Source organism: Manacus vitellinus, unplaced genomic scaffold, assembly GCF_001715985.3.
Source record: "Manacus vitellinus isolate BGI_N305 unplaced genomic scaffold, ASM171598v3 scaffold_12_pilon, whole genome shotgun sequence".
Taxonomy (NCBI): Eukaryota; Metazoa; Chordata; class Aves; order Passeriformes; family Pipridae; genus Manacus; species Manacus vitellinus.
Window position 1 is genome coordinate 5,242,528 of NW_021938949.1, and position 9,552 is coordinate 5,252,079.

The following is a 9,552-nucleotide window of genomic DNA, read 5'->3' on the forward strand; positions in this document are numbered from 1 at the left end:
TGCAACAACCATTCCCACCAAGCCACCTTTTGGCAGCTCAGCCTTCACAAGAAATCAGAGACTCTCTCCCCAGCACTGCCAGCCTGCCCGTGCCCTCCAAACACACTTCCCAACATCCTCAACCCGTGTCCAGCCCATCACCGTCCTGTTTCCATCCAAATCCCCACTGCTGCCCACCACCCACCGCAGAGGGGATGTACCCGGATCCCCTGGGAGATCCCTTTGTCCCCTGGCACCCAGGGGGGCTGGCACAGCTCCCCACCCCTCTGAGCACATCTGGGCAGCTGTGCCCGCGTGGTGCTCCGGCAGTGCCGTGACATCAGCGCGGTTTCCTGCCCGCCGGCACTGCCGCGCCGTGTGCTCGGCCCGGAGCCCAGAGCCCCGTGGGGTGCTGAGCCCCAGGCAGCCCCCTGGCACCCCTCCAGACCCCCTGGTGACAGCCATGGAGTCAGTGGCTCTCTACAGCTTCCAGACGACGGAGAAGGACGAGCTGCCCTTCCAGAAAGGGGACACCCTGAAGGTACCGAGGGCAGGGGGTCACCAGCCACAGGGGAGGTTGGATGCTGTTGCTTTTAGGGGACAGGGTGAGCACAGGGCACAGGGTGACACCGATGCTTTCACTGCCCCTGGCTTTGTTGCCTCTTTGGGGCCCTCTGTGGGGTATAAGGAGCCAACCTTGAGGATTTTGGGGTGCAGAGCAGCATTCCCAGCAGTGGGTACTGCTTGTCTGTGCCAACAAGCACATCTCCAGAGAGGGACATGCCCAGCTGGGACATGGCATGTGGCCATGTGGCATGGCATTGGTGCCACCAGCTGTGCTCTGCAGCAGCCCCCCAGGGCTGGAACACATTTTTCCTGCCCCACTGAGGCACTGGGGGCTGCAGGGATCCAGCAGCTGGGAGCATGTGCCCAAACACCCACCCAGGCACTGGCATCAGGACAGGCTCTTAAATGCCCCCTGGGAATCCCAAAAAGCATCAGGGGGGCTCAGAATATCCCGGGGGGGCTGCAGCCCTGTGACAGGGTAAGAGCACCCACACCCTCCCCTGCTGTTCTGTCCATGGGGCTGATGCTGCAATGCTGGCAACTCCTCCTGGTCCCCCAGCACCCTGTAGCCCCTCATGGGTGCAGCCACCCCCAGGAGGGGTGAGGGCACAGCCTGGCTGTAACCCAGGGCCCCAAACCCCCCGTGCCCGTCCCTGGCGTGTTTTCCCCGTGGCCCCAGACCGTGACCCGGGGTTTCAGATCCTGTTTGCACAGCTGTGCCACCCCCGGGCCCCTGCGTGGGACGCTGGAAAATGGGGTCACACACAAGTGAGTGTCAGCACCCTGCTCTCACTGGGGCACTTCCTCCCATGGGGCACCCACTGCCACCATCCTGGGGGGACGTGAGGCCTGGCTGATGTCCCGGCTACTCCAGGGACAGATTTCACCCTCTTCCCTCATCAGGGGTTTGGGACAATGACGGGCACCTCCCAGCTGTTGGCATCCATGGCAAGCCAAGGAGGGCTGGGAGGAGCATCCAGGTGCCCCCAAACCCCCCCAGACCGTGTCACTGTTGGCAGAGCCCCCTTTCCCCAGGTTTTGGTGGGTGATGTGGGGTCTGGGGCAGCAATGGGGGTCCCACTCGGCCCCTGTCCCAGGGGAGCAGCAGCCAGGCTGATGCCTCCCTGTTCCTCTCTCACCTTAGATCCTCAACATGGAAGATGACCAGAACTGGTACAAGGCTGAGCTGTTTGGCTGCGAGGGCTTTGTCCCCAAAAACTACATCAAGGTCAAGCCACACCCGTAAGTGCCAAACCACCGTGTGGGGAAGGGGGGCTCAAGCACGTGCCACCACCCAGGCAGCGATTCCAACGGTGCATCCCAATTCCCAAAGGTCTGCCACGAGCCAGGGTAGTCCCACACTTGGGGAAGCTGAGTCACAGAGATGGGGTCTGACTGCTCAATCAGTCTGCCATTGCCACCACAGCCCCAGGGGACAGGAGGCAGAGGAACACCCACGTACCCCCAACACACCAAAATCCAACCCTCGCACCGAGCTGCCACTAAATAAATGATAATTGGGGAACAACAAAGCGTTACGGGATTACAACTGCATTAGACACAATCCTATTACCGTGTTATTAAAGCCCACTGTAATCCATCCCTGATTTAACCTGTGTTTTATGTATCATTAGCCCTCGGTAAATCACATTTCAATGCCAGAGCAAACGTGTGGGCTCAAGGCAGCCTGGGGCACATCCCGCTGCCTCTCCAGCTTCGGGGTGGCTGAGGTGCAGCCTCTTCCATGCAGCACCTGGAGGGTTGACTCTGGGCTGAAGTCTGTGGCTGATCATTCATGGGACAGGTAGCAGAGGGTCTCCACAGCCTGAGGGTCTGAAATGCCCGGACACGGCCTTGGGAGGGATGGGAGATGGGGACTCTGCTCCTCCACCTCCTTTTGGCAGCTGCCACCAAAGCAGGCAGGAGGGTTTTATCCTGGCATGGAGGCTTTTATCCTGGCATGGAGGGTTTTCTGCTCTACACCTGGAAGGGGCCAAGGGACACGAAGGAGGGGACAGGCAGCAAAGTGGGGGACGAGGGAGTGATGTGAGCGGGCAGGTGACAGGATGCGGTCGCGGCTGTCAGCGATGCTGTGCTCACCCTGCATGTGGGAACACCTCTGCACCCACAGCACCCTGTGGTGCCTCACCCCACAATAAATCGGGAGGGGGAGGGAAGGGAGTGACTGCTGGGGTGGCTCCCAGCCCTGTGTGGAGCCCTATGGAGACCCCTCTCCTGCCGGCAGCGGGGCTCTCGCTGCCTCCATCCTGCAGGGTGGGGACGTGGCACTGGGGTGTCCCCGGGTGTCCAGGGCTGCCCGTGTGGCTCAACCCGGTGTCCCTCCCAGGTGGTACGCGGGCAGGATCTCCCGGCAGCTGGCAGAGAAGCAGCTCCTCAAACGCAATCACGTGGGAGCCTTCCTGATCCGCGACAGCGAGAGCACCCCGGGGGAATTCTCCATCTCCGTCAAGTGAGTGGCCCTGGGACACGTGGCAGGATGGGGGTCCTTGCAGCCCCCGCTTTGGGGACTGAGGCATCAGGCCACCCTTGCGTGGGGTCCCTGTGACAGTGCTGGGGAAGGAGCGAGCACCCTGCCTGTCCCCCCCACCTCGAAGGGGTTGGGGGCTGCGGAGCCATGTCCCGGCACATCCAGGCACAGCCTCGCACAGGGCTTTCCTTTCCTTCCTCTCCTTCCTCCCCCCATATCCCCGCGCTCCTCCTCCAGCCCCGCTGCTTCCTGCTGCCTGCACCGCTGCCTCGCCCGGGGTCCCTCCCAGGGGCACCCCTAAACACAGCCCTGTGGGTGAGGATGGAGCTGGGGACAATCTGCAAGCACAGCCCAGGGGACACGGCCTGCGGGAACGAGCTGCCGGGAGCATCCCCAGGCATGAAGGGCTGCAGCATCCTGATGCCTTTGGCATCGGCAGCCAGGGCAGAGCCTATCTCCGGGCATCTCATCCCATCGCTGCCCCTTCCCTGCCCCAGCTGGGGGAGCAGGAGCCGGCCCCAGGCCAACCAGGCACTTTCTCACACTGCTAATCCCTAATGAAACGTTTCGGGAGGTTCTTGCCCATAATGAAAGGGAGCCGTGCTCTGCTGTGCGTCACCAGCGTGGCAGGTCCTGCCCCTGCCTGGGGCTCTGGCAGAGGCAGGTCCCTGCAGTGCAGACACCCCAACCTGGCACCCCCAGGTACACTCCAAGGGGTGCCAGCATGGGGGGCTGTGAGGGAAATCCTGGCCTGTCCCATCCTCCTGCGGCTTGGGGGTCCCCAGGAGTGCAGGGAAGCTGGGAGCCCAATCCCAACATTTTCAACCTCCTCCCCCGTACGTGCTGAGCTGAGACCTGCAGCTCTCACCACACGTTCCTCAGATGTGGCCCTGGACAAAGCCACCTGCCCTGCACATGGCTGGCACACTGCCCTCCCTGAGCCCACAGGCATCCCTCTGTGCCAGGGCTGGGACTGAGCTTCAGCTGCCTGTGGGATGAGTTGTAGCAGGTCTCAGCTGTGAGCCCTTGTTGCAGGACTAGGAGTGACCCCAGTCATCCCCACCATGGCAGGATGGGTATAATGAGACCCCTGGGCTCCTTCCAACCTCCTCAGCACCTCCAGGTTTTCCTACCTTGCCAGAAGAGCGTCTGGGTGCTGCCAGCGTCCCAAGGCCAGGATAACATCCATCCTCCTTCCACAGCTACGGGAAGCATGTCCAGCACTTCAAGGTGCTCAGAGAGAGGAATGGCAAGTATTTCCTCTGGGAGGAAAAGTTCAATTCCCTCAACGAGCTGGTGGATTTCTACAGGATGACCACGATCGCCAAAGAGCAGCAGATCTTCCTCCGGGACGAGGAGCAGAGCCAGGAGGTACAGCCATGGAAGGGGCCATGGGGACATGCAGAGCTGGGGTGTGGGGTGATGGCACAGCTGCTCCCAAACCCCTGTGTGAGCCCCCTCAAGCCTCAGTGTCCCCACAGAGGGGGGACAGGGACATCCTTGGGACACCTGGCCCTTGGCTCTCCAGGGTGGAGCAGGAGAGGGTGCAGCAGCACTGCAGGGAGGAAAAGGCCCCAGAGGAACTCAGCAGGGCAGAACAGGGCAGGGCAAGGCAGGTCACCCCAGGCACTTGCCACCATCTCTTGGGCCAGGGATGCTGCCTGGGGCGGGTGGCAGAGCCTGACCAGCCCAGGACAGGGCACAGCCAGCCTGGGGCAAACTCCAGCAAAGCCAAGCCCTGGGGCAGTGGCTGTGGAGGCAGCACAACTGGACCTTGGGAACTGGGATGGGAGAGGCTCCAGCACCCAGAAGGGCCTGGGAAGGACCTGGGAAGAAGTGCCAGCTGCCTCCAAAGGGAAGGGGTCCCCTGAGCACCCATCTTGGCTCTCCCAGCAGCAGGAACGGGGAGTTTCCTGGGCTCTGGGGTGCTCCCCTGCACCCCGGGCTCTTCCCTGCATCCCACGCTGCTCCTCTGCACCCCAGGCTGTGTCCTGCACCCCAGGGTGTTTCCCTGCACCCCAAGGTGCTGCTCTGCATCCCTGGCCCTGCCCTGAGCCCCAGGCTGTGGCTGCACCCCAGGATGTTCCCCAGCACCCCAGGGTGCTCCCCTGCACTCCAGGCTCTTCCCTGCACTCAGGGCCATCCCCAGCATTCCATTCTTCCCATGGCAGGATTTTCCTAGCTTCCCTTTCTCCCCTCAAAATAGGCACCCCAAGCCCTCCCAGGGCTGGTCCTTGTCCCACAGTGGCACAATGTCCCTGTCACTCTGGGGACCCAAACAGAGCAACGTGGTGCGGAGGGGCTGGTGGATGGGGACCCCTCTCCCCCCGCCAACCCCTGCCCTCAACTTCCCTCCAGGTGGGCAGACCCCGATTCGTGCAAGCCCAGTTCGACTTCCCAGCCCACGAGGGCTCCCAGCTGCCCTTCCTCCGCGGGGACATCATCGAGGTCCTGGACTGCCCTGACCCCAACTGGTGGCAGGGGAAGATCTACGGCCGGGTCGGCTTCTTCCCTCGGAATTACGTCCACCCCCTCCGCAAGTGACTCCCCCCCGGCCCCGCGGGCGCGGCAGGACCCGCCCCACTGCCCCCACCCACCGGAGCCGCTTCGTGCCCACACACGGGCTGTGTGTCCCTTCATCCCCACAGCCATGAAAACTTTTCCAGAGCCACAGTCCAGTGGGATGACAGCAACAGAGGGGGAGAGCAAGTGCCCCCCAAACCTTGGCTCCTCTCCGGGCCCTGTAAGCGAAGAACCCACCTCCAGGGAGGGCTGCAGGCAGCCAGGATGCAGCTGGGCTCCGTGACCCCATGGAGGGATGCCAGGACTCCAGGTGCCAGGGGAGGCTGATCCAGGGGGATTCAGTCCTGTGGGTGCTGTTCATAGCTGCAAATTGTGGCTTTATGGTATTTTTTTTTTTATTTAGAGCTAGTAAAATGAGTTCGGGTGACACCCACGAGTGTGACTGCTCCTTTCCCACCACTGCCAAGGTGGTCCTGTTCTGAATTCATGCCCCTGCTGCTTTGTTGTGGATTTGTTCCCAGTGAAGCCCCCATTTTCCCACCCAAATCCCTGTCCCAAACCCCTCCCAGGGACTTGCTGCCCTCACAAGTGCCCCCCACACCTCACACCCCCTGGGATGCACTCAGGGTCCACAGTGCTGAGAATGCCCAGCTCACTGCACCAGTGGATTTAAACATCACGTGTCCCAAGTGTGACAAATAAAAGCTATCACCCAAATCCCCATTTCCCCCCCCCTCCCAGCAGCTTTTCCCCTCTCCAGGGGCTGGCTGGGCACTAGGCAAAATAGGCATAACAGAAAATATTGACACACATCAGGACAACAGCATTGATGCCACAGACACGGGCCCAGAATGGAGGTTCTGTGGTGTCCTTGAGGGCCACAGCTGGGGGTCCCACGGCCTTGGATGGCTGCTGGATGTCTGGGTTGGATGAGCAGGAACCTGGTACAGAAATACAGTGAGTGTGGGGGACAGACAGCCCTGGTGACCAGCCACCTCCTGGCAGGAGATATCTGTGCCATCTTGCTGTGCCTCCCCTGCCAGACACCCCCAAGGACACACTCACCATCGGGGGGTCCCTGGGATGTGCCACACACAGGGGGCTGGGGGGGCTCCCTTGAGAGGGTCCACCAGGTGAGATCCTTCAGCTGGAAACCAGAGTGAGATTTACTGAGAAAACACTCCCAGGCCAGACCCCTGTGGGGACCCCCTGGCTGAGCTCAGGGTGCACAGGGTGACACTGATGTCTCCATCCTAGGAGATCCAGTGGGGGACAGGGTGAGGGGTCTGGGTGCCCCACTCACCTGGGCTGGGGGTGGTGGGGGGGTCAGCAGGCTGCCCCCCACCACGACAGCAGCTGTGGCAGTGGCCAGGAGCACAGCAAAGTGCAGGTAGTGGATGTCAGTGAGCAGCCAGGGCCGCTGGTCGGGGACCCCACAGCGGGGTGTGGGGTGTGCCAGCTCCAGCCCCAGCCTGGCCAGTCCCAGCACCAGCCCTGCCATTAGGCCCCAGAAAGCTCCCTGCAAAGCCAAGGTCCATGGGGGGGTGGCTGGAGCAGGATGGTCACCCCACAGCAGGGACAAACCCCCTGGGAGCTGCTCCTTCCAGCCAGCCCTGGGAGAAGGTCCAGTGGCCCCTGCGTGTTGGGGCACGGCTGAGCCCTGGCCCCCCTCTGCAGGGGATGTCCCCTGCCACCCCCATTGGCCATGCCACACTTGGTGGCCATGCATGGCAGCACCTGCCACCTCCTCCTCCTCTTTTTCGCACCAGACACCCACCAGCTCCCAGGGGAACACCAGCCAGGCTCGGTTCCTCTCACCAGCCCCTCCAGCATTGCCCCCTCCCTTCCTCCTCCTTCCGCCCCACAACCCCCCAGGCCCTGCTGGGTTCCTGGGAGCAGGGCAGACGGGGGTGTTGGTACCACCCATGTCCCCAGGCTGTCCCCAGGGCCACCCCAGCCATGTACCTGCTCGTTAGCTCGGGGCCAGAAGACAGCCAGGACAAAGACAGCAGTGACGGGAGGAGCCAGGTAGCTGGTGACAGCCTGGATGTAGACGTAGAGCTGGCCACCACTGGAGCTCTGCAGGATGGGGATCCAGACCACGCTGAGGGCCACCAGCACCACTGTGACCACCCTGTGAGCGGCAGGGAGGTGGTGCAGGTGATGTTCCTGTCCCACCTGCACTTCTTGGCACCTGCAGCATCACCGTGGCAATGGGGGTCCCCAAAACCAGGGTCCCAGTGCCGGTGCAGGAGATGCAGGTGGGTCAGGGGGAGGACACTCACTGCTGGGTGACATCCTCAGGGCCACAGAGGGTGCTAATTATGCCTGTGCTGGTTCCATTCCGGGCAGGTGAGCACTCCCCAGGCCCCTGACCAGCCCCAGGGGGCTGCTAAACTGGGCCCCCCATGGGGAAACTCCAGGCAAAGGGTACTTTCACTATGAAAAGCCACCAGCTGCAGGTGTTGGGTGCTCTGGCCAAACTTGCTCTCAGCATCCCCATGTCCAGTCAAGGCACTCAGCTGAGAACTGGGGACCTGGGCTGAGCTGCCCCGTGCCCAGCTGCCCTGGCCAGGCTCTGACAGAGGGGTGTGTTAGTCCCCAACATCACCCTGACCTCATCCTCGCCCAAATCCCAGCCACACCCCACAGCATCACCCTCCTCCGAAGCACGAGGGGTTGGCCAGACCCCAGATTTTGGGCCCAAGCCCAAAATGGGCAGGACCCATCCCAAAAGCTGCCATATTTATAGCTCAGCCTGGCTTATTTACAGCTTCACAGAATTTCCTACATCTCCATCTGCTCATCTCGAAAAGCAGAAGTAGGAAAAAATAAGAGAAAAAATAAGCCATGAAAGCAGCTCTAGCCAGAGCCCCCACTGCTGCCAGGTGCTGGGGAAAAGGGAACCAGCCCGAGCGTAAAATGCACACCCTGACCCACGGGGTGGGAGAAATCCCTCTGTTCAGAATGTTTGTGAGCCACAGAGGAGAAAATCAGAGAATGATGGAACGGTTTGGCTGGGAAGGGACCTTAAAGGGACCTTCTCATTCCAGCCCCTGCCACAGTCAGGGACGCTTCCCACTAGACCAGGTTGCTCCAAGCCCTGTCCAACCCAGTCGTGATGCTAAAGGACCGTGGAAAAACACACGAGTTCTGAGTGTGGCAGGAGCTGGGAGTGCCAAGTGTCCGTGCCCTGCTCCACACACAGCCCGAGGTGGGTGTCTGGGCAGGGAACAGAGAGCAGCAGCCGGCCCAGCCTGCTGCAGGGCACTGGGGGAATTTGGGAAGGATCGGGTGTTCCAACCACCACGCCACCGCCTGGGCATGGAGCACACATCAAACAGCAGCGGGGATTTCCAGCCAGGCACCGCGGCCCAGCAGGAGCTCAAACGCCCAAGTCCAGGAACTGGGAGCTCTTTCTGATCCTACAATCAAAGCCCTTTCCTCCCTGTGCTGGGAGGGGGTTGGAACGAGATGTGATCTCCAAGGACCCTTCCAACCCAAACCATTCTGTGATTCCACGATCCCTGGATGGGGCATCCCCACCCCGCTGGGTCTGGGGGGGCGATTGGCCTCCCCTGGCAGCTTCTGAGGAATAACCCCAAGCTGCCTGTCTCTATCTATGCTGGCAGGTAGGAAAACATCAAACTTGCAACTTAAACAGCTTTTTCCCCTCTCCAAAGCGCTTATCGTTGGCTCTATCCCCGCGATCCGCAGCGTCCTGCTCGCACTAATCACCCGACACGCTAATGAAGCGCCGGGATCCGCCGCAGCAGCGACTCCCGCCCCGGGCGGGCAAAGCCCTTTGCAAACACTCATTATCCATCCTCGGGAAAGCTGTCCTGCGTTGTCACACCCTTGTCACCGGCAGCGAAGCCAGCGCCAGGGAGGGGCGAGGCAGGCCCTGAAGCAAGAGCCCCTCTTCCCACGAGGGAGCACGCGAGACCACCGTTCCCCAGCATCACCGCCCATCCCCTTCCCACCCTCCGGAGGCG

The 9,552-nt window shown here is 61.8% G+C and overlaps 2 protein-coding genes across 2 annotated transcripts in view; one reads left to right on the forward strand and one right to left on the reverse strand.

The window, feature by feature from the left end:
* The first annotated feature begins 357 nt into the window (after positions 1-357).
* GRAP (GRB2 related adaptor protein) lies at positions 358-5,587 on the forward strand. The gene is made up of 5 exons (XM_008928085.3): positions 358-520; positions 1,691-1,788; positions 2,894-3,016; positions 4,237-4,405; positions 5,393-5,587. The coding sequence occupies exons 1-5, from the start codon at positions 443-445 to the stop codon at positions 5,576-5,578; spliced, it is 654 nt and encodes a 217-aa protein (XP_008926333.1). The 5' UTR covers positions 358-442; the 3' UTR covers positions 5,579-5,587.
* A 744-nt stretch (positions 5,588-6,331) lies between these two features.
* SLC5A10 (solute carrier family 5 member 10) overlaps positions 6,332-9,552 on the reverse strand; it is a 40,015-nt gene continuing 36,794 nt past the window's right edge. The window contains 4 exon segments of the mRNA XM_029957894.1: positions 6,332-6,580; positions 6,582-6,704; positions 6,861-7,076; positions 7,523-7,691. Coding sequence (XP_029813754.1) covers positions 6,332-6,580; positions 6,582-6,704; positions 6,861-7,076; positions 7,523-7,691 — 757 coding nt within the window.

What these genes read in the sequence shown, in the direction of transcription:
- GRAP (XM_008928085.3), top strand. Translation starts at nt 443, where the DNA reads ATGGAGTCAGTGGCTCTCTACAGCTTCCAGACGACGGAGAAGGACGAG. An exon ending in AGAAAGGGGACACCCTGAAG is followed by an intron (nt 521 to 1,690) that starts GTACCGAGGGCA and finishes CTCTCACCTTAG; the next exon opens with ATCCTCAACATGGAAGATGA. An exon ending in GAATTCTCCATCTCCGTCAA is followed by an intron (nt 3,017 to 4,236) that starts GTGAGTGGCCCT and finishes CTCCTTCCACAG; the next exon opens with CTACGGGAAGCATGTCCAGC.